The sequence below is a fragment of the Podarcis gaigeae genome, assembly GCF_964106915.1.
Source record: "Podarcis gaigeae genome assembly, chromosome: 12".
In the NCBI taxonomy this organism is placed as follows: Eukaryota; Metazoa; Chordata; class Lepidosauria; order Squamata; family Lacertidae; genus Podarcis; species Podarcis gaigeae.
In genome coordinates, this window is record NC_139688.1 from 45,809,532 (window position 1) to 45,833,671 (window position 24,140).

The 24,140-nt window shown below is 45.1% G+C and overlaps 2 protein-coding genes and 1 long non-coding RNA gene across 3 annotated transcripts in view; all 3 read left to right on the forward strand.

Annotated features, from left to right (window-relative positions):
* Positions 1-524: 524 nt before the first annotated feature.
* GGCT (gamma-glutamylcyclotransferase) lies at positions 525-10,011 on the forward strand. The gene is made up of 4 exons (XM_083706116.1): positions 525-710; positions 2,097-2,242; positions 5,310-5,445; positions 9,844-10,011. Exons 1-4 carry the CDS (start codon positions 543-545, stop codon positions 9,988-9,990), a joined length of 597 nt encoding a protein of 198 aa, XP_083562242.1. The 5' UTR covers positions 525-542; the 3' UTR covers positions 9,991-10,011.
* On the forward strand, positions 8,791-9,663 carry LOC310828527. Its single transcript, XR_014557003.1, has 2 exons — positions 8,791-8,851; positions 8,954-9,663. It is a non-coding gene; the product is annotated as an uncharacterized lncRNA (long non-coding RNA).
* A 1,691-nt stretch (positions 10,012-11,702) lies between the features above and the next one.
* The window catches only part of NOD1 (nucleotide binding oligomerization domain containing 1), a 37,069-nt gene continuing 24,631 nt past the window's right edge, over positions 11,703-24,140 (forward strand). Inside the window, 3 exon segments of the mRNA XM_083705603.1 lie at positions 11,703-12,243; positions 18,598-18,937; positions 22,923-23,097. Of these exon segments, the coding sequence (XP_083561729.1) occupies positions 18,722-18,937; positions 22,923-23,097 (391 nt within the window). The 5' untranslated portion in view covers positions 11,703-12,243; positions 18,598-18,721.

The following is a 24,140-nucleotide window of genomic DNA, read 5'->3' on the forward strand; positions in this document are numbered from 1 at the left end:
TAAAAGTTCAGAGATTGAAGAACTTCCAGTTCTTCATCTGTCCGCTATATACATATAAACAATAATCACTTCATCCACTCCGATATAACTCCTAAGAGAACACTACTTTCTATAAACAAATTATCTTCAATCCTCAAACCCAAATGCATTATTTCATTTTCTTTCTCACACAAAAAGTCTTTGAGTGGTTTCCAATCTTTAGTAAATGTTAACAATGACTTTATTTCTTATTAAACATGTTGATTTTGCCATCTCAGCTAAGTTCATTAATTGTAAAAACCGTTCTTCCATTGTTGGTAATGATGTCTCTTTCCATCTTTGCCATCCACTCCAGTCTTAGCAACGTGACGTTAGTAGGCAAAACAAAGGAAAATCAGAGCAATAAGGAAAGGAACATTTCTGTTGTTTTATATTCAGGGTCTGGGCACGGGTAAATTTTGTGGTACTTGGGAACTACTGCTCCATGCTGCTTTTACTGCCCGCACACCTTACAAACAAATATCTCACCTCCGTTTTCTTTTAACAGGGCTCCTTTCTAGCAGATGGAAACCTTTAAGCATTGTACACCGACCGGATTGGGTGAAGGGCTGAATGTCCAAAGCTTCGGGAATGAAAGCTTATCGTATTTTGCCTACGGTAGTAACTTGTTGCGGGAGAGGATAATGTTAAGAAACCCATCTGCAGTTTTTCTCACCCTGGCACAGCTACTGGTTAGTGCTGTCTGTCTGTCTCTTTATGTTGTTAAACATATGCCAAAAAATACCTTTGTCTGCCATTGCTGTGACTAGGATATGCAGCAGATATTGCTGTGCAATCATCACTTCCTTCTGTCGAGATGTGATCGTTTTTCCAGGGAAAGTAGTTAGCCCGGGAGGGTTCCAATTTAGTGCAGAATCCGTCCTTGCTCATACCCATGTGGCGGTGGTGTTTTTTGCAGCAACTGTGTGTTGCCATTGTTGTCGTAATGCCAAGCCATACCTTTTTGTACATTCAATCTGGATTTCCACTTATTGTGGAAAATTTGCTAAACAGCATGTTATCCATCTGCAGTCACTCCTAGTGTGGAAGCTTATTAGTCCATTAAAAAAAAACACGTTGGGCATGTCATCATGAGTGTGGCACTGTTTTTGTGGGTGGTCTTTGTCACCACGCCTCTGCTTCTGTTGCGTCTGTGGAATGCTCTCCCCATGGAAGTTTGCCTGGTACCTTCATTATACACCTTTAGGCGCCAGGCAAAAACGTTCCTTTTTAACCAGGCCTTTGGTTGATCTGATTTACAGTGATACCTCTAGTTACGAACTTAATTTGTTCCGGAGGTCCGTTCTTAACCTGGAACTGTTCTTAACTAGAGGCGTGCTTTCGCTAATGGGGCCTCTTGTTGCCGCTGCGCTGCCGGCACACAATTTCTGTTCTCATCCTGGGGCAAAGTTCTCAACTCAAGGTAACTCTTCCAGGTTAGCGGAGTTTGTAACCTGAAGTGTTTGTAACCTAAGGCGTTTGTAACTCGAGGTACCACTGTACATCCTATACCCTTTAAAAAAGAAATTGGGGGGGGGGTATTGGGTTGTTGCTTTTATTTTTATTAGGTATTTTGTGGTTTTATATCTTGATTTTATTCTGTGAACTGCCCTGAGACCCCCGGGTATAGGGCGGTATATAAATTCAATAAATCATCATCATTAACATCATTATTAGTGAATGGGATTTTACATTCACTTTTCTTTCTCCTGTCTTACCCATCCACTCCACAGCTTTGTTTGAATTAATCGCATGTCTTTTAAACCTATAGATATCGTATTTTTCGCTCTATAAGGTGCACCAGACCACAAGACGCACCTAGTTTTTGGAGGAGGAAAACAAGAAAGAAAAAAATTCTGAATCTCAGAAGCCAGAACAGCAAGAGGGATCGCTGCACAGTGAAAGCCAGCAATCCCTCTTGCTGTTCTGGATTCTGGGATAGCTGCGCAGCCTGCATTCACTCCATAACACACACACACATTTCCCCTTACTTTTTAGGAGGGAAAAAGTGAGTCTTATAGAGCAAAAAATACGGTATATAAATGGAGGTTATTTTTTCTCCTCCTTTTAACCTGCAGGATTACAAACTTGCTTTTGGCTCTCATCATGGCAAGCCCAGTTCTAACTGGCATGGAAGTACAGCAACTATAATCCGTAGTCCTGGCGATGAAGTGTGGGGAGTCGTATGGAGATTGAGTACTACCGATTTACCTTCTCTGGATAGGTGGGTGTCTTCAAGTCCTGTCACCTTCTCTCAATTTAGTAACTTAACGAGCCACACACTTGCTTACATGTTCTGGGTGTTTTGTTGTATGTATGGTGTGAATTCTTTGCCAAAGCAATTGCCAGACTCCCAAGTGAACAGTTTCAGTGCGGGGGGGCGGGGCAGATATGGCTCGAGTATGAAGTGCTCAATTGTAACATTTACCAAATAGAAACTAAGCAAGACTTTTTTAAAAAAAATAGTGATTTTCCGGCAGGTGCTTATTACCAAAGCCCATCAGTTCCCTTTTCTTACAGAATTAACAGCTTTAATTGGGTATTTGGCAACTGTTGCAGAACCTGATTTACCGTATTTTTCGCTCTATAAGACGCACCAGACCATAAGACGCACCTAGTTTTTGGAGGAGGAAAACAAGAAAAAAAAAATATTCTGAATCTCAGAAGCCAGATCAGCAAGAGGGATCGCTGCGCAGTGAAAGCAGCAATCCCTCTTGCTGTTCTGGCTTCTGGGATAGCTGCGCAGCCTGCATTCGCTCCATAAGACGCACACACATTTCCCTTTACTTTTTAGGAGGGAAAAAGTGAGTCTTAAAGAGCAAAAAATACGGTAATCAGATGGGTTTTTATCTTTGATAAAAACAGCAGGAAAAATATAAAGAACTACGCTGTTGTAATAAGTATGCAATCCTGTGCATATTTACTCAGTGGTAAGCCCTACTGTTAGGGACGTGGGTGGCGCTGCGGGTTAAACCACAGAGCCTAGGACTTGCTGATCAGAAGCTTGGCGGTTCGAATCCCCGTGACATCCCTGCTCCTGCCAACCTAGCAATTCGAAAGCACCTCAAAGTGCAAGTAGATAAATAGGTACCACTCCAGCGGGAAGGTAAACGGCGTTTCCGTGCACTGCTCTGGTTCGCCAGAAGCGGCTTAGTCATGCTGGCCACATAACCTGGAAGCTGTACGCTGGCTCCCTTGGCCAATAAAGCGAGATGAGCTAGAGTCGGCCACGACTGGACCTAATAGTCAGGGGTCCCTCTACCTTTACCTTTAGCCATACTGTATTCAGCAGGCTTTACTGCTAGGTAAGCATGCATAGGATTGTGCTAGAAAGTTATTTCACCCCTATTGACAGCTGTAATGGTGAAACAGAAAGCAACAGGAGATCTTATTTTAAAGGGGAACTACAGTGGAAACTCGGTTCTCAAACGTCTCCGTTGAGAAACGTTTTGGAACCCAAATGCCAAAAACCCGGAAGTGAATGCTTCCGTTTTCTAACACACTTCGGAAGTCGAATGCCTTCCGCTGCATGTTTTTCAGTTTTCTCAACTGAATTTGCTGATAGCCCTTTGAGCCTCGGTTTTGGAACATTTCAAGTCGAATGGTCTTCTGGAATGGATTACGTTCGAAAATCGAGGTTCCCACTGTACCTGTTGCAGGAGTTTAGAGCTGTGCACGATGGCCTGTCCCCTGGGGCTTTTGCTGAACACCAGTGCCTAACCTTGATGGTTTATTACTGTATTGCCGTAATCCCTCTTATGAGATTCATTTGGACTTGCAGAGTTTCAACCATATGTGGGCTGGTTGAAATGGTGCAAGTCCAAGCCCAAGTAAGGCGAAGAGCTTGAAAGCTCTTTTCCTGCCTGGTCAACTTGGGGTTACACAGTGCAAAAAAGAGCTTTTAAGTTCTCTGCCTTGCTGCCAATCTCTGGGAATGCTGGGGATACTTGCTCTCTCCTCCCTTACCCTTTAGCTAGAGGGCAGCTCCAAAGGTTTGGCTATACCCATATTTTATGCATATTCCCCCGGAACTGACTCCCCGCATAAGATTAGGTAAGTAAAGGTAAAGGGACCCCTGACCATTAGGTCCAGTTGTGGCCGACTCTGGGGTTGCGGCGCTCATCTCGCTTTATTGGCTGAGGGAGCCGGCGTACATGGGCCAGCATGACTAAGCCACTTCTGGCGAACCAGAGCAGCAAATGGAAACGCCGTTTACCTTCCCACTGGAGCGGTACCTATTTATCTACTTGCACTTTGACGTGCTTTTGAACTGCTAGCTTGGCAGGAGCAGGGACCGAGCAACGGGAGCTCATCCCATCGCGGGGATTCGAACCGCCGACCTTCTGATCGGCAAGTCCTAGGCTCTGTGGTTTAACCCACAGCGCCACCCGCGTCCCTCAAGATTAGGTATTCCTGCATAATATTTTCTGTTTATTAAGTCGTCGTAGTTTTCTTCTTGGCTGTGCTTTTTATCTTACAATGTTGGTTTAATTTTAATGTGCCCTGCTTTGGGCGCAAGAGAGGATGGTAATAATAATTAGATGAATAATGGGGTTCTCTCGTACTGGTCTGCGTAGTGGCAGCAATCGGAACAGGGATCTCCTCGCTGGGCAGGGGAACTCCCTTACGATCTTACGTATTCTAGACTGCACTCACTAACCATGACTGGCAGCACATTCTGAGAAAAAGCTTTGGGTTCATGCAACACACATCACATGGTGGTTGATGGGTAGGCCAATGACTTTAGATATTCCAGGCAGAAGCATCAGAGAAGGAAGTGAAAAGTCTGTACGTGGTGGCAATTCCTTCTTCTGGCAAGGGTGGGATTGGTAGCGGCTGTAGCCTTGTGACTCACTTCTTGAAATAACTGCCCCTATTAATAAACACTATTAACTAGAGTCTCTTCCTCTTTAACAGGGCCAGTGTTGTGTACATAACATTTTATGCTTCCAAGCCCTTAAAAGCTGTACAGATGTGTTGCCAATTCCTACTCCATTCAGCCAGAAGATGGTGTAATGGTGTAATGTAGCACAATCCGTAAGAGAAATTACTTAACAATGTTCAGTAAAAAGCCACACAACTCTATACCTGCCCTCTTATTTAGTTCTAACTTAATTTTGTAAACAGGAGCTCAGAAAGCTGCTGTCCAGATACGGCCTAAATTTCATGACTTACCTTGTCTATGGTCTGGGTGCCTTGCTAAATGAATAGTCTGCTTAGAAAGCAAACTACTACACTTTCTTTCTCAAGTTAGTGATTCGATCTGAAAGTTATTCCTTATTCTCTTTCAGACAAGAGGGAGTTGAACAAGGTATTTACATCCCAATAGAAGTTACAGTCCAGACTCAAGAAGGGAAAATACTTAAGAGTCGTAGCTACCAAATGACAGACTATGTCTTAGGCCTTCCTTCCCCGCAATATAAAAAGGTAAGTTTCATTTGTGATTCTAAGGAGAATATGAGCAGATGAGAGAGAAACTGGTTTACTAATCCTAGTAGTAAGTGTAGTTTTTCTGCAAGTGAAAAAAAATGTAAAAATTTGGTCTTCTATAAAATTCATGCCCTAAATTACTGCAAAAGTAATGAATGCGGCAAGCTGAAATTACGAGTACCTTCACTTTATGACATGCTTATCTGATGAACACATGTCCTTGATAATTATTTTACATATATGCATAGCTGTCATGCGTCCCTTATTTGGCGGGACAGCCCCTTATCCCAGCACCATGTCCCGCTGCTGTCCCTTATTGATGAGGCTTTGTTTGGCTGCTGGCTGGGCTTTCTGCCTTTGGCTCAGAGGGGCTCAGAAGCTGAACATACCTGTGCCCGGAAAATCCCTTATTTTGGCTGCTGATCCCTTATTTTCGAGGCTGCTGGTCCCTTATTTTCAAATCTATAAGTTGACCGCTATGCATATATGGCATTGTTTCACATGTGATTTCATACTATGAAGATCTTGTAATATCTGAGCTCTTGTAACTTCCATTGTCCCTTTAGCACTGCGGTTGTAACTTTTACAAAGGAAGATGGCACACTCAAAACTCATTCATAAAAGCCTACCTACATGGTGCTTAGTACTTGTCCCCTTTGGTCCTAAGCTGTCCATGGAACATGAAAAGGGAAATAGCTTAGCTACTTTGATACTAGGGTTATGTGAGTTGTGCTTTTATAGTGGCACTTGGGGATTGCCGCGTGATATGGTGCTTTAGCCAGATCCGTGCTGCCTCCTTTTCTCCCTCGATGAGCAAACTCAGGCTCAGTATAGGCCTGCTGAGTCAGGCAAGTTGCTTGTATCTTATCAGTCGGGCTGATTAGTGATAGCTTCCTCCCTTTACTATAGCCATGGCCATAAATATACACTAGGGGCCAAAATTGTGGACACCTTTTGGGAAAAGTGTATTTCTGAGGTTTGATGGCTCATAACACCACTTTTGTTTTGGAGTAATACCAGAAAATTATATATCAATGGAAAGTTAATTTAATAAGGAATGGAATGCAACAGTTTGTTCAATTATCTGTATTCTATCAAATGTTATAGCCAAATAACCAAAAAAAGGAAGCACAATTTGCTTAGGTTGATATGCAGTATCTTTACTTCATTTGAATGTAGCCAATGAGCACGAGTGTTTAGAGAGCCAATCAGGTGTTGTGAGCCATCAAACCTCGGAAATACACTTTCCCTCAAAGGTTTCCACAATTTTGGCCACCAGTGTAGTCGAAGACACTTCTGCAGCCCTCTCCTTTGCAGGGGTTAGGTGACAGACTCTCCTAACCCTGTTGAAACATGGTCTGATGCTGGTCGTACATCTCCTTTAAGACGGTTGTCTAAGAACCATGTCAGCTTGAGCCCAGATCCAGCTTGGCTTGGAAACGCCCGACTTAAGCTCATACCCTTGTTCAGCAGCTAGCTGATCATGACTACAGTGGTACCTCGGGTTAAGTACTTAATTCATTCCAGAGGTCTGCATTTAACCTGAAACTGTTCTTAACCTGAAGCACCACTTTAGCTAATGGGGCCTCCTGCTGCTGCCGCGCCACTGGAGCACGATTTCTGTTCTCATCCTGAAGCAAAGTTCTTAACCTGAAGCACTATTTCTGGGTTAGCAGAGTCTGTAACCTGAAGCGTATGTAACCTGAAGCGTATGTAACCCGAGGTACCACTGTACTTTAAAAGCAGCGGTAGCAGTAGAGAGCAGTTCTGGCTCCATAGGAGGCACAAGTTTCTTCCTTGTGGCATTGGGGGAACACTGAAGGAATGTGCAGAATGGTTGGGAACACCCAATTGCTCCCCCCCCCAGGCTGGGTCCTCCTTCCTAACTGCTGAAACATTTATTGTCGATGGTGCACAAAAACGGTGGATCCAGTCTTGAGCCAGGGCCCAGTCTGATAGGAAGAGTATCATAGAATCATAGAGTTGGAAGGGACCCCAGAGGTCCTCTAGTCCAATTCCCTGCAATGCAGGAATCTCCATGACACATGAGCACCTGACCTCTGTTTAAAAACCTCCGAGAAGGAGAATCCATTCACAGCCTTCCAAGGGAGACCGCTTCATTCCTTACTGCCAGAAAGTTCTTCCCGAGTCATTTGGTCGGAATCTCCTTTCTTGAAGCCATGGGTTTGAGTCCTACCCTCCAGAGCAGGAGAAAACAAGCTTGCTCCATCTTCTTCCATGGGGCAGCACTTGAGTAGCGACCTCCCCTCTCTTCTGTTGTGGACTTTTCCACTCCTGGGAATAGGGATGAGGAGGTGTTGCCCCAGCGCTTCTGGAGATGATCCACCAGTGATACTAACACGCTCCATGTGGCTGTTTCAAATGCAGAACCAGCTGAACCGGCAAAACCAGTGAGATCTGTTAAGGCTCCCAACATTGGCCGTGTTACTACATGTCAAGAGTAGCTTGGCAGATGCTTAATGGCACATGCAGCCCATAACACAGATGTTTTCAGCTGCTGTTGGATGCCAAGACTGTTACCCAAATAAAAACTGATATACTATACTTCCTGGTTATTATTATTTTTTAATTATCCAATTTTTGGATAATGAAGGCAATCAGATTTGTATCCCTGTACAGATAACTGCCCTCAACCCCTTTCTCATTAGATGTAGAGAGAAATAAGTAATCTGCCCATCTCTCACCTTTGTCAGCTGTTGCCTTGCCAATCTTAGGGGCAGGGCACATATTTTCAGTTTCAGGAAATCAAGTCATAGAATGAGCATTTCTGCTTAATTTTGCTGCTTCCTAAGTAGGACCTGGGACGCGGGTGGCGCTGTGGTCTAAACCACAGAGCCTAGGGCAGGAGTCAGCAAACATTTTCAGCAGGGGGCCAGTCCACTGTCCCTCAGATCTTGTGGGGGGGGCGGACTATATTTTTTGGGGGGGGACGGAATGAACGGATTCCTATGCCCCACAAATAACCCAGAGATGCATTTTAAAGAAAAGCACACATTCTACTCATGTAAAAACACGCTGATTCCCGGACTGCCCGCGGGCCGGATTTAGAAGGCGATTGGGCCGGATTCCGCCCCCAGGCCTTAGTTTGCCTACCCATGGCCTAGGGCTTGCCGATCAGAAGGTCGACGGTTCGCATCCCCGCGACGGGGTGAGCTCCCGTTGCTTGGTCCCTGCTCCTGCTAACCTAGCAGTTCGAAAGCACATCAAAGTGCAAGTCGATAAATAGGTACCACTCCGGAGAGAAGGTAAACAGCGTTTCCATGCGCTGCTCTGGTTCGCCAGAAGTGGCTTAGTAATGCTGGCCACATGTACGGCGGCTCCCTTGGCCAGTAAAGTGAGATGAGCGCCGCAGCCCCAGAATCGTCCGCGTCTGGACCTAACGGTCAGGGGTCCTTTTACCTTTAACTAGGACCAGATTCTGAAGATGTAAACAGCCCCTCCAGTGCCCTTTAAAAAGCCTCTCCTGGGATCCGTGGATCCTCAGGGAAAGTTTGGGAAGTGCTGCAGGGAGAGGAGGCAACTGGGAAAAATGGGTGTGAGCTCACCCAGTCCTTTCCTGTGGGTCCTCTGGCGTGGCAATAGCCATATCCTCCCATGTCTTGTCAGGTTGTGGTTTGTAAGTGTGAATGGGCTTGATCTTAAACCGCAAGGAAAATGTTTTGATTGGGTGTTGTACAACTGATTTTCATTCGGTTGAATAGATCACTGGATCTATTCCGAGTGAAACTGGGTTGAATGCCCACCCATCAGCTGCCCGTTTGAATCAAATTACACACTCACCTGCCAATCATCCAGTACACAGAAATGGAGTTTTGTGTGGGTATGTGTGAACCAGCACTAACGTATTCTCATCATCCCTTTCCCAGGTTATATGTGTGGATATGGCTTGTGGAATCAAACACTGCCGCTTTATTTTTTTTAATACAATTTTTATTAAATTTTCTGTTTTACAATTTAGAATACTCATTTAAACATCCTTAAAATATCAGTGACTTCCCTTCTTCGCTTTCCATGGTTCATTTTGCATAACATAAATCCCTGCATATTTTACATAAACTAAACCATTCAGTATTCCGTTATTACATCCATCAAAATTTACCAACACCGTTGAATTTATCTTAATGCTGCCAACGTTTTCAAGTGTACACAATTTGCCCCCATATATTCAATAAACATTTTCCAATCTTCTTTAAACGTATGTTCTTCTTGTTCTCTTATTCTATATGTTAGGTCCACAAACTGCACATATTCCATCAGCTTAAGCTGTCACCTCGCTCGTTTTCCATTTTTGGGCTAGCAAAACACGGGCTGCAGTAGTGGCATACATAAATAATACTGTTGCTTTAAATCCTCATTTAATGTGGTTCTTCGTAGGTCATTTGTATGGGTGCAAAGCAGAACGGTTTGCCAGTGGACTACCAGAAGAAATTAGACTCTATACAGACGAATGACTATGCAGGACCCGTGCCGGTTTTTGATGAAATTGAAGCTGCCCTCAGCGAAAATGAGATAACGAAATAATAAAGAAACGTTTTAGAATCACCTGCTTTGGTTTCTCTTGATTATCGTTTTATTCGAGTACCTCTCTTATTTTGTGAAATCCTATGCATGTCTGCTCAGTTGTGAGCCCCATTGAATTCAATGGTACCTCCATCTAGGATGGTGTAGGATTGCATGCAAAAATGAGAACAAAAAGCTCCTGGGTGCATCCTTGATTAAGAAATGACATTTAAGGTGGTCCTTGATTAAGTTGTGCTTCTAATACACAACTGCAATATTAACTCTATTTATTCCAGATTGGTTTTTTGCTTTGTTTTCTATCTCCATGGCAAACACTACAAAGCCAGACTGATGACGGATCACACAATTTGCTTTAATTGACAAGGGTGTCTGCGTACCAGCTCGGTCTGTCATCAAAAATATCACACAGAGATGCCGCTGTCTGTCTTTCTTGCATCTCCACCCCCCTTTTATTTATTTTTATAATTAAAAAAATCTGGTTTCCCAAAAACCCACCCGTTTCACCATGGAGATTTTGAACTAATTTATTTTGGAGTTAGGGGAGAAGAGTTCTTTCTGGCCTCGTAAATTTCCCGCTGTTTTAATTACACCCTGCAGATCCTTGAACTCCCCCCATCTTGTCACATCAAACATGTTGATGGGAGTGCATATGCCGGTAGCATTGTGCATAACCAAGATGTTGAGTTTGGGAAAGGAAAAAAGAACCTAAAATATATAGCGCTGTTCAGTAGGAGCGCACACTTCAGTCAATCGAAGCTTAATTTAAAATGTTTCATCCACTAAAACGGTGGCCATACTTGGGCAAATCTATAAATATATATTTGAAGTGGTTTTTTCCTTTTTAAATGAACACTTGAACGTGATAAGTACTCTTTCACTTTTTATTTAAACGGTAAAATGTAACGGCATGGAAGGGCAAAACTTCACAGTGCAAAAGGATAATGAAGTATTAAATCATAGCAAGATTCCCTTTACAAATAAAGATTCGTAAAAACAAACTTATTCTGCACTGGTGTGGTTCATCATTTCTGTGACTAAAATGTTCTACCAAGTCCTAAATGAGCCAGACATTTGCATATACCTCTGGCACACTGAGTGACCATGCGCTTCAATAGCTGTATGAGAATTTTTTTTTTAATTTGAGCTCTGCCCTTGAGATGCTTTTAATTTATGAGAGATCTTTCCAAGATCCTCTGCATAGCTCAATAGGCAGTGCATGAGACTCTTGATCTTAGGGTCTTGGGTTCAAGCCCCATGTTGGGTGAAAGATGCTTGCATGCCAGGAGACTGGACTACATCAGTGTTTCCCAAATTTGGGTCTTCAGCTGTTTTGGGGAGTACAGTTCCCATAATCCCTGACCACTGGTCCTGCTAGCTAGGGAAGATGATAGTCCAAAAACAACTGTTTTTCGGACTACAATGCCCATCATCCCTGACCACTGGTCCTGCTGATGATGCTCCTCTTGGCCAAGCCTGCGATTCTGTGCAGGGGAAATTGGCCCAGCCGTCGAATACCAGTCCTCCAAATCAGGAGGATCAAAGATCTCCCGGGATAACAGCCCGGGAGATCTTGCTCCGTTCGGGACCCGAGGAACGGGGATCCTTTGCTCTCCAGATCCCGTTCTGCTCCCGCCTCCGGTTTGCACAAAGCGCACCTTCCAGGAAGAGGACGGCGCCCGGGTCGCCCGCATCCCCTTTAACCGGGCGGGGCAGGCTGGGATCCGGCGCGATCGGCTCGGGATCCCGGGGAGGGGGCGGCAAGAGAAGCCGCTGCAGCGCCCGCTCTCACTTTCGGCGGGCCGCGCGGGGGAGGCGCCCGCCTCCTTCCTCCTCCCCGCACTTTCACTTTTCCTTTCTCCGCCTCCCTTTCTCCCATGATCCAGCCGCGGGGACGTTTCCGGCGCTCAGTTGGAAAGTTTTCGACCGAGGAGGCGGCAGGCGTGGGGGGGCTGGAGAGCAGCCAGAGGAGGGCGAGAGATCCACACCCCACGGGCGAAAAAGGCCAGGATTGGCGAAGGGAAGAGCGGGTCTCTCCCCACTAGGAAACACAGCCGCGGACGAGTCCAGCTTCCTGCAAGCTGCGGGCAGGGATGGCCAAGTCGAGCCCTGCAGAAACGCGCTTCTGAACCCGGCCATGGGGCGGAGCTGATCCTGGGGGTGTGTATTTTCTCCTGCCCGCCCCCCCCCCTTGACTGGCCTGTGGATCAAGAGACCTTAACTCCATCCTAGAATTGGAGAATCGTGCTTGAGGATGCAAGTTTGTTTATTTGTTTGCTGCATTGTAGGGGGTTGGACTAGATGACCCCGGGGGTCCCCTTCCAACTCTGCAAATCTAGGATTCCTTGTTAAAAGAGAGAGGCAGAAATCCTAAAGAGAGAGAGGGCACCATTGCATGCCACCTAAAAACACTGAAATGCTGCAGGACTGGAGGCCATTTGTGGGTGCCGGCTAAGAGGCAGGGGTCTCCTTGGGTGTTGCTCTAATTGGCAGTTAATTGGCATTAATTGGCAGAGGCCCCCAGCAGAGAGAAGCAGATGGATTGTGGTTAGACACTTCTTTGCATTGGCAAAGCAAGCATGCACCTTCGTTCCGCTGCTTTCAGGACCTGCCAAAAACTTTTCTGTTGTTGTTTAGGCAAGCCTATCCAAAATGTGTGATTTTATTTCGCCCCATTTTTTCAAAATCTGTAGATTTAAAATCATACTTCATTTCTATTTCAGCCATTTTATTACTATGTCTACCATGGTCTGTGTTTGTTGCTATTTTTCAACAAATATGTTTACACCGTTTCATGTAAACGGCTTGGGCCTTTGCCTAAAAAATTAAGAGGAGTATTAATAAAACGAGAGAGTTGAGATCACGAGGACTAGCCTCTTCCCCGGAAAGAAGCTTCGGCTGGGGAGGGCGGGATATAAATAAAATTTATTATTATTATTATTATTATTATTATTATTATTATTATTATTATTGGTGCCTGACTCCAGAGACTTCTGCCCTGCTTCCCATTCACAGCCTCTTGAATAGAAGAGAGAGTGACGACTCGCCGGTCGAAAGGAAATGTGTGCCTGTGATTTAAAAATACTATAATTATTAATTTGCTTTCGGTGCAAAATGTCCCAAGATTCACGTGGGCAACATGAGCGAGTGCTGGGTGAAGGAATCCTGGTCTGCACTCTTATTTTTGAAATATATTTTGCAGACCCCGTGTGCTGTAAAATATAAGAGTATTGGACTTGCATCATATGAACACTCAGCCAGGGTCCTGAGTTACAATCTGGTCTATGCCAGCCTTTCCCAAACTGGGGGCTGGAAGGTATTTTGAACTATAGTCCCCATCAGCCCCTTGTAGTCCAAAACACTTGGCTGCCTTCAGATGTCTTCTACAAGTCAGACAGTTGTTTACAGTGGTACCCCGGGGTACATACGCTTCAGGTTACAGAGTCCACTAACCCAGAAATCGTACCTCGGGTTAAGAACTTTGCTTCAGGACGAGAACAGAAATCGCATGGCGGTGGCACAGCGGCGGCAGCGGGAGGCCCCATTAGCTAAAGTGGTACCTCAGGTTAAGAACAGTTTCAGGTTAAGAACGGACCTCCAGAACGAATTAAGTTCTTAACCCGAGGTACCGCTGTCTTTCCTTGACATCTGATGGGAGGGTGTTCCACAGGGTGGGTGCCACCACTGAGAAGACCCTCTGCCTGGTTCCCTGCAACCTCACTTCTCACAGGGAGGGAACTGCTAAAAAGTCCTCGGAGATGGGGGTGGAGCTAGATCTCAGTGTCTGGGCAGAGCGATGGGGGTGGAGACGCTCATTCAGATATACTGGGCTGAGACCGTTTAGGGCTTTAAAGGTCAGCACCAACACTTTGAATTGTGCTCGGAAACGTACTGGGAGCCAATGTAGGTCTTTCAGGACCGGTGTTATATGGTCTCAGCGGCTGCTTCCAGTCACCAGTCTAGTTGCCGCATTCTGGATTAATTGTAGTTTCCAGGTCATATTCAAAGGTAGCCCCACGTAGAATGTATTGCAGTAGTCCAAGTGGGAAATAACCAGAGCGTGCACCACTCTGGCGCAACAGAAATAATTTCTCTCACTCGCAGTGAACTTGGGCTGATTTCGAGGTGCTGGTTTTGGTGTGCAAAGCCCTATACAGTTTGGGGCCCAGATACCTAAAATACCATATTTTTCGCTCTATAAGACGCACCAGACCACAAGACGCACCTAGTTTTTGGAGGAGGAGAACAAGAAAAAATATATCCTGAATCTCAGAAGCCAGAACAGCCAGAGGGATCACTGCGCAGTGAAAGCAGCAATCCCTCTTGCTGTTCTGGCTTCTGTGATGGCTGCGCAGCCTGCATTCGCTCCATAAGACGCACACACATTTCCCCTTACTTTTTAGGAGGGAAAAAGTGAGCCTTATAGAGCAGAAAATACGGTAACCTCCTTGCAGAAGCCCCCTTCTCTCTGCCCTGTCCCCAAATTGGTGTCTTGCGGCACCTACCCCTTAGAATTCCCTCCCTATGAACATTGTTATTTTCTCCACACCTATTGACGACTTCCCTCGGAATTGCTTTTAGAAGTTTTAATTGTTAATTAACATTTGCCATCCTTCGCTCCTTGGGGAGGAAATCTTAACAGGTTGTACATGAAAGTTCCCTAATGCTGCGCAGGTGTAGGAAGGTTTGGTGGTGGTGGGGAAAATAAAGTTTCCCCCAGGAAACTGGGAAAACAGCTGGAATTTCATGTGTTCAGTTCTGCACATAGCTGAGAAAATATATGAGATATTGAGCAATTTTTCATGCCTGACTTCCCCAACCCCTTAATCTAGTTTTTTATTTTTCTCTCTCCAGGATTCAGATCCATTGAGTTCAATAGATCTGCTACGTTGTATCACAATGTAGATTTTATCCAGTTGTCCCTAGATTTTATCCAGTTGTAGGAAAAACATTAATAGGTGTAATAGGTTTAGAATTTTTAATAGTTGCATTGGCATAAGTAGTAATACCTGGTTTTGCTTATTTGTTTGTTTGCTTGTTGTTGTTTTTTTTGTTTGTTTGTTTATTGTGCTCTGGATTTCAGCCATGCTCTGAACTGCAGTCCCAGAGTTTCTAGTTTCTTCAGGGAGAGACACTCCCTTGTCTCAGGAATTTGTAACATCCTTGTGTTGAGCAATTCTTGCAGCTCAAACATGTGAGCCACATTTTAGCCAGAAGCTCTAGCCAATAATTGATGCTTTTGAATTATGGTGCTGGAGGAGACTCTTGAGAGTCCCATGGACTGCAAGAAGATCAAACCTCTCCATTCTGAAGGAAATCAGCCCTGAGTGCTCACTGGAAGGACAGATCCTGAAGCTGAGGCTCCAATACTTTGGCCACCTCATGAGAAGAGAAGACTCCCTGGAAAAGACCCTGATGTTGGGAAAGATGGAGGGCACAAGGAGAAGGGGACGACAGAGGACGAGATGGTTGGACAGTGTTGTCAAAGCTGCCAGCATGAGTTTGACCAAACTGTGGGAGGCAGTGGAAGACAGGAGTGCCTGGCGTGCTCTGGTCCATGGGGTCACAAAGAGTCGGACACGACTAAACAACAACAAATGGAAGGATTTCAACTGTGAATTCTGATCACTTGAAGAACCTATCATTTTAACCTATCTCTTTGCCAGGAAGAATTTCCTGTTGACCACTCAGAAATAATTTTATTTACAGTGGTACCTCGGGTTACATACGCTTCAGGTTACAGACTCTGCTAACCCAGAAATAGTACCTCGGGTTAAGAACTTTGCTTCAGGATGAGAACAGAAATTGTGCTCTGGCGGCTCGGCAGCAGCAGGAGGCCCGTTTAGCTAAAGTGGTGCTTCAGGTTAAGAACAGTTTCAGGTTAAGAACGGACATCCGGAACGAATTAAGTACTTAACCTGAGGTACCACTGTATTTGAAAGCTTTCAGTGCAGAGGCTTTCTCTTTTCAAGAGTGCCTAAATTTTTTAAATTCCAAAGTGAAAAGTGAATTTACTTCCATTCAACACGTGTTTGTTTATCAAGCATCCCTCCATACAGCCATTTGACTTGTCATTAATGATTATTTGAGTTCATAATAGTATCAAGGCATCAATCCTGCATTTAGAATGAACTGTATTCATTTTTATTTATTTCTTTATGTATTTATATCCCACCCTTTGTCCCAAAGGAGCCCAGGCCTGCAAACACATTTGTAATAAATATGCTTTTATTGCTATTATATATTTTAAAACAACTTAAACAGAGTTAAAAACAGTCTTATCATCTCTTTAAAGTATCATTATGCCTGCTTTTACATATATGCAAGAGTGCATCTCTTTTAATATCAACTTCATTATCTCAGAAATTATAACTATAGAAACACAGATATGTTTTCAGCTTTTGAATCTGTTTTTTAAAGAACCAAAAAAACCAACAACTGTTGCCTGTAATTCTCAAGAGTGACTAGGAAAACAATAATTTGGGAGTGATTTTCAAACAGATAAAAAGCCTTTCAGAAGTATGCATAATATGCCTTCGAAAGTATAATTCTCAAATTGTTAAATGTTAGGCACAGCACTGGGTTTAAATAAATATTATGGGAGCTTCGTGTCATCAGGCTGCTATTTAGATATATTGTACTGATGCTAATCTACGTACCGGTCAATTATCAGTCAACCACATTAGCCGATGTTTTGTGCCGAAAATTCTGCTCTAGCTAAGCCACAGAGGACTTTTTATATGCTCTCTGAGGCTGAATCACCTGGGTGCTTTTGCAGAGAGAGCGTGCCTGGTGGTAATTCATTAGCTGGGTTACTTCCAAACGATGTCGCAAGCGCATGCCTTGGATGTGTGTGTTTGCGTGGGGGGGAAGGTACTTTCCGGGATCTCAGCCCTCTTGAGAAATAAAGGAAGTGGATTTCTGCTGAGTTGCCCCATCAGAATAGCAGAAATTCTCCAGAAGCCATCCTTCTTCCCAGACCAACCTGGAGACGCTAGGAATTGAATTCTGCTTGCAGTCTCGACCGCTGAGCTTTGGCACCCACCAAAGACATGAACCGATGGCCCGAGCCAAAGATATGGTTGCCTCCAGACATCCTTTTTCTTGTGCATTCGTGACGATTCGTTCCTATGACACCATCTGGACGGCCACACACACTCCTGCTGTCCGTACTATTTGTGCCTTCCCTTTTTTAAATAATAATTTTTATTGATTTTAACATATAAATTATAAAGTGTACCACAAAACTTATCACTTATACAATCTTTTTAGACTTCCATCAGCACCTCTGATAATCCACCGTTTTATCCACTTCTTATACATTTCTTAGCTTTATATTGCCTTTAAGTCTCTTAACAAATTATCCTTCCCCTTATCTGTTTTTGCAATACTTCCAACAAGACTACTCACAGAACGTCTTGCAAACCTACAAACGTCATCTGATCTTCACAAATGCTTTTCAAATAGTCTGTAAATTTACTCCAGTCTTCCGTGAATTTCTGGTCCCGCCGGTTTCGAATTCTTCCTGTTAGTTTATCTAGTTCTGCATAGTCCATTAACTTCATCCTCCATTCTTCAATTGTCGGTAATTCTTCTTGCTTCCTCCTATTTGTGCCTTCCAACGTGTGGGGCGGTCAGAATGCTCTGGTAACCTCTAGGTTAGATTACTGCCGTGGGTGATACATAGGGCTGCCTCTGAAGATGGCTTGGAAACTTCAGCTAGTGCAGAACTGGGTGGCCAGCCTGGAGCAAGATGGTTTGAGCATGTGGCACCGATCCTGGTCCGACTGTACTGGCTGCCAATTAGTTTCCGGGCCCAATTCAAAGTGCTGGTTTTGAAATGGCTCAGGACCACAGCACCTCAAGGACCGCCTCTTTCCATATGAATCTACCTGGACCCTGAGATCATCTTCTGAGGTCCTTCTTTGTGTTCCTTCTCCTCAAGAGGTATGGAAGGAGGCAACACGAAAACAGGGCCTTCTCTGCAGTGGCTCCCCGTCTGTGGAATGCTCTCCCCAGGGAAGTTTGCCTGGCGCCTTCATTATACACATATGGTTACGAGGCAAAAACGTTCTTCAGCCAGGCCTTTGGCTGATTGCCATTCAATGTCCTTTTAGTTGTGTTGTGGGAGAGGAAGGTTATTGGCTTGCTTTTGTTCTTTTGTTCTTTTTAAAATAAATTTATTCATTTGGTTTTTCAACTTAAAATGCTACAGAGATAAATCAACCATAAATCATAAAAACAAGATTCCAAGGAATCTCCTGGAAAAACTTCAGATTTGCTAACAGACCAGGTAAATTGCTGGCATGGCAGCTAAAGAAGAAACAAGATAAAAATTTAATACGTAAATATAGAAGAGAAAATTGTAGATAATCCGAAAGATATAGGAAAGCTTTTGTTCTTATTTGTGTTATGTATTTTGTCTTTATTAATATTGTGATTTCATGTCGCGAACTGCCCTGAGATCTACAAGCGGAGGGTGGTATCCAGACTTAATAAATAAAAACCAATAATGAAACCACAATTTCCAATTAGTGCCTGTGACTCCGTGACATTTCCTCAGAGTTGCCCTACAGCTTAATGGATGTTTGCGTTCTCCTCTCTTTGCAGATCCAGCAAAGCCGAGCAGAATCGTTCCTCTTGCATGGAGCCAGCTGCCAGGGCGACTTTACATCACACCTCTGCCGTTTTCCAAAGATGAGTTTGGAAGAAGCAGCCTCTTATTCTCATCACGATGGAAGCTCAGCCCCCTGGTAATGGAGAGATTCTTCAACAAGGCCCTTTGGCGGCCCGTCCTCCGTCCTTCGTTAATTTGCTGAAAGTCCACCGAGAGCTGCTGGTTGGCAAAGTCCGTAATACCCAGTGTTTGATTGACAACTTGATCAAGAATGAATACTTCTCTACCGAGGATGCTGAGATTGCAGCGCAATATCCTACGCAAGCGGACAAGGTATCTGCATCCATTTCAGACTTCTACAGTGGTACCTTGGGTTACATACGCTTCAGGTTACGGTCTCCGCTAACCCAGAAATAGTACCTTGGGTTAAGAACTTTGCTTCAGGATGAAAACAGAAATCAGGCTCCGGCAGCGCAGCAGCAGCAGGAGGCCCCATTAGCTAAAGTGGTGCTTCAGGTTAAGAACAGTTTCAGGTTAAGAACGGACCTCCGGAACGAATTAAGTACTTAACCCAAGGTACCACTGTATTTGGATTTGATGGCAAGGAGGTTAGAGGAGGTTGACTATTCTGTGAGCGTTCGTTCAGATTTGCCAGCAGAGAGGTTAGACCGGGGTAGGCAAGCTAAGGCCCGGGGGCCGGATGCGGCCCAATCGCCTTCTCAATCTGGCCCCTCCCAGTGTTATTTGTGGGGCCTGCCTGGTGTTTTGACATGAGTAGAATGTGTCCTTTTATTTAAAATGTGGCCTAGGACCCACGTACCTACGGGACCACCTCTCCTGGTATGCCCCGCGGAGGACCTTAAGGTCTACAAATAACAACACTTTGGAGGTCCCAAGCCTCAAGAAGGTTAGATTAGTCTCAACTAGGGCCAGGGCCTTTTCAGCACTGGCCCCGACGTGGTGGAACGCTCTGTCACAAGAAACTAGGGCCCTGTGGGACTTGACATCTTTCCGCAGGGCCTGCAAGACAGAGCTGTTCCGCCTGGCCTTTGGTTTGAACTCAGTCTGACCCTTATGTTTCCCTTCCCTTATGGTCTTGATTTATCAGCAACTTTAAAATGAGGCTGCATTTTAAACTGCATTTTAACCTGTATTTTAAATTGGGTTTTTTTCTCTCCTCCCCTTTCCCCCCTATTATGTTTTTACTGTGATCTTATTGGTGTTCGCCACCCTGAGCCCGGCTCTGGCCGGGGAGGGCGAAGTATAAATAATGTTTTTTATTATTATTATTATTATTATTATTATTATTATTATTATTATGCATCTCTGGGTTATTTGTGGGGCATAGGAATTCGTTCATTTTTCTCCCCCAAATATTTTCCGGCCCCCCACAAGGTCTGAGGGACAGTGGACTGGCCCCCTGCTGAAAAGGTTTGCTGCCCCCTGGGTTAAACGATGATTCATCTTCACCCCAGCACTGCTCTTTTCAAGCCCTCTGCACTCCTCCCTAAGTTTCCCCTTTGCACCTCTGACATTGGGGGGTGGAAAATCAGGGGGACGACTGCAAAGGCTTCCTCCTATTGCTTTGTTCCCGCTTCTCTGCTGTCAATTTCTGCTGTGTTGGGAAGGAGGAGAGGACGTCTCCTCTTTGTCTATCCTCCATGAAGCAAAATAAAGGATGCCTGCTTCTGTCTGACTTCCCCCAGTGGCGGCCGAGCGCCCGGGAAGCCCACAAAGGATTCGGACAGGTGGGCGTGGCAATCAACCTGACAACCACATGACATCACAGTGACATCATGTGGCACAGCAGGTTTTGACCACGAGGCCAATCCTGATAAAGATCTGGCCCATGGAGCCAAAAAAGTTTCCTCGTCTCTGTAGTACAACATACTAAAAGATAAAGGGACCCCTGACCATTAGGTCCAGTCGTGACCAACTCTGGGGTTGCGGCGCTCATCTCGCTTTACTGGCCGAGGGAGCCAGCGTACAGCTTCCGGGTCATGTGGCCAGCATGACTGAGCCGCTTCTGGCGAACCAGAGCAGCGCACGGAAATGCCGTTTACCTTCCCGCTGGAGTGGTACCTATTTATCTACTTGCACTTTGACGTGCTTTTGAACTGCAAGATTGGCAGGAGCAGGGACCGAGTAACGGGAGCTCACCCCGTCATGGGGATTTGAACCGCCGACCTTCTGATTGGCAAGTCCTAGGCTCTATGGCTTAACCCACAGGGCCACCCGTGTCCCACAACATACTAAGATCAGTACAAAAAGTGAGAAGGGCCTGTATTCATGTGGACCCTGGACTTTTCGCTGTTTTGGTTCTGGGCTCATTTGCCCCAATTGAGCCATAGCCCATGCGAATAATAGTCTCCTCTTGCCAACATTCCAGTAAGACAAAGATGCTTTATGTGGGTTTTTTTTCCTAAACAGTAATAATAATAATAATAATAAATTTTATTTATATCCTGCCCTCCCCAGCCGAAGCCGGGCTCAGGGCAGCTAACAACACTAAAACAGTACAACATTATAAAACATTATAATGTAAGGGAGAGAAAACCTGTACTTCTGGCCATAACTGACCCTTCCTCCAGCCTCGGGAGTTAATTCTGTTTCTCCAGTTAATAATTGTTAGTTTTCTGCAGCCTCTGGCTGATGGGCTTAAGGAACCAGTTATTCAACATTTGAAATTTCATTCCCTCACTGTGGTTGGTCAGGGTGTTTTGTGTACTCGGAGATTCTTCAAGGTGCCAATTCTCAAGGCTCAAAATGACTCCTGCTGTGTTTGTGGAAATGTATTCATGCCTTCCATAGTTTTAGTTACAGGTAGGTAGCCATGTTGGTCTGCTGTAGTCGAAACAAAATTTTAAAATTCCTTCCAGTAGCACCTTAGAGACCAACTAAGTTTGTTATTGGTATAAGCTTTCATGTGCAGGACTATTTAATCGCTCATCTTCTAACATTGTGCATGCCATCAAATATCAACATTGCCCTACAAGCTCTCTATATTGGAGAAACAGGCCAAACCTTACGTCAAAGGATAAAGGTAAAGGTAAAGGAACCCCTGACCATTAGGTCCAGTCGCGGATGACTCTGGGGTTGTGGTGCTCATCTCGCTCTATAGGCAGAGGAGCCAGCGTTTGTCCGCAGACAGCTTCCAGGTCATGTGGCCAGCATGACTAAGCCGCTTCTGGCGAACCAGAGCAGCACACGGAAACGTAGTTTACCTTCCCACCGGAGCAATACCTATTTATCTACTTGCACTTGACGTGCTTTCGAACTGCTAGCTTGGCAGGAGCTGGGACCGAGCAACGGGAGCTCACCCCGTCGCAGGGATTCAAACTGCCGACCTTCTGATCGGCAAGCCCTAGGCTCTGTGGTTTAGACCACAGCACCACCCGCATCCAGTTCAACATATATCTGAAGTACAGTGGTACACTCTGTGGAGTCAAAACATAGACCATCATGTGATAGACAATAAGAACTGATAGGTGTTGCTTGGCATTGTGGTCATGAATAGGGGTGAGGCAAGAAATGCAGTCGTGAGAGAAAGTGAAGAGACAGGGGAAACTTGGAGGAAAGGACTGTTAGAATTCCTGCTCCATGATTGCAGTCATGGGATTGTTGTCTATCACATGACGGTGTATGTTTTGACTCCACAAAGTGGGAAGTTACGGAGGCAGGATGTTTGTGTTACTGTGTGCCATGATGTGGGACTATTGTCCTTTGTTCTTTCTCTTTGCTGTCTGATGCTAGAGAGAGGGGGAGCCATGTTGCAGTGCTCCGTGTGTGTTTATATGTAAATAAAGTAGATTAGCCAAAATGCTGAGCTGCTGAGGTCTGTTACGCAAGCTGTGAAGACTCTGCGGATCCCTAAGTGTGCCGGTGTCTGTTGGCATCAGTCGCTGTGATGTTCAGGCAGAAGAAAGCTTTTGAAGCTCCCGAACGATCAACCAGGAGGGAGAGAACACGCCAGTCAGGCCTGTGTCTCTGCCAGGGTCCTACTCGAGTGTAGGCTGAGCTCCTGACAGTAACATGTTGAATGATGCCTGCTGTTGTGTCACGCCAGATAGTGTCCCTCTACTCGCAACTGGTGCGATTGGCATTTAGCATGACGTGGTGGTGTAGCCTCAGCTCCATTAAAAACCATGCATGCAGGAAAAAAAATGCAACATTGGGATGTTGTTCTTGGTTCTGCAAAGAAGAAGGCAGATGATGTGTTGCCCCACAACCGCAATTGACTCTAGAGCGCTTGAGAGTACTCTACCTATCAATCCGCTCCCTCTGTAGATCTTTGACGTCTCGTGCGATCTTTCCACAGGTCCGCAAAATTTTGGATCTCGCGCAGAGCAAAGGAGAAGAAGTGGCGGAATACTGCGTCTATATCCTGCAGCAAGTAGCAGATGCTTATTATGAGCTTCAGCCGTGGCTAGAAGAGATTGGGTTTCGCCCTTCAGAGGTCGTTGGTAATAAGCCCGTTGAAAATACCGACCCAGGTAGGATGCCTGCTTTTAGAAGATTTTCATTCCCGATAGAAAAAGCTTGTCTGGGTAATCCCATCATTCATTGCTTCAATGTTGGTGAAACACTTTTTCCAGGAGAAATAAATAATAAAGGTTAGCAGGGTGAGTTTCTCAGGGTACGCTTCCTATAAACGGACTGCATGTGCAGATTGCATCCTGCATTTTGCATTTACCCAGCCTGAAACTGGTGGCTTGTTCCTCTGTGCATGAAACGTAGGAGCTCTAGCAGAGTATCTGATGCAGCCTCCTCAAATCCGCTTGTAATAATAATAATAATAATCATCATCATCATATAACTTATTATTTATACCTTGCCCATCTGGCTGGGTTTCTCCAGCTACTCTGGGCAGCTCCCAGCAAAATATTAAAAACAGGATAAAATATCAAACAAAGACTTCCCTAAACAGGGCTGCCTTCAGATGTCTATAAAAGTCAGATAGGTGTTTATGTCTTTGACATCTGATGGGAGGGTGTTTCACAGGGCGGGTGCCACTACCGAGAAGGCCCTCTGCCTGGTTCCCTGTAACCTCACTTCTTGCAGGGAGGGAACTGCCAGAAGGCCCTTGGAGCTGGACCTCAGTGTCCGGGCAAAACGATGGGAGTAGAGACACTCCTTCAGGTATCCTGGGCTGAGGCCGTTTAGGGCTTTAAAGGTCAGCACTGACACTTTGAATTGTGCTTGGAAACGTACTGGGAGCCAATGTAGGTCTTTCAGGACTCCAAGTCACCAGTCTAGCTGCCGCATTTTGGATTAGTTGTAGTTTCCCAGGTTGGCCCTTCACTTCATCAAATCTGGCCCTCTTTGAAAAAAGTTTGGACACCACTGCTGTAGGCAAACACAAGCCCAAACCCTTCTAGAATCCAGCAGAATTGTGGTGGTTGTTACATTTATATTCCAACTTTCCCCCAAAGAGCTCAAGATACAGAATTCTCCCCCTGTGCATTACAACACTAAGGTGGGTTAGGCTGAGAGTGAGTGACGGGCCCAAGGTCACACAGTGAATTTTATGGCTGAG

Excerpts from the sequence above, each read along its gene's own strand:
- GGCT (XM_083706116.1), top strand. The coding sequence starts at position 543 with ATGGAAACCTTTAAGCATTGTACACCGACCGGATTGGGTGAAGGGCTG. Across the intron at positions 711-2,096 it reads TCACCCTGGCACAGCTACTG|GATTACAAACTTGCTTTTGG; the intron begins GTTAGTGCTGTC and ends TTTAACCTGCAG. Across the intron at positions 5,446-9,843 it reads CTTCCCCGCAATATAAAAAG|GTCATTTGTATGGGTGCAAA; the intron begins GTAAGTTTCATT and ends GGTTCTTCGTAG.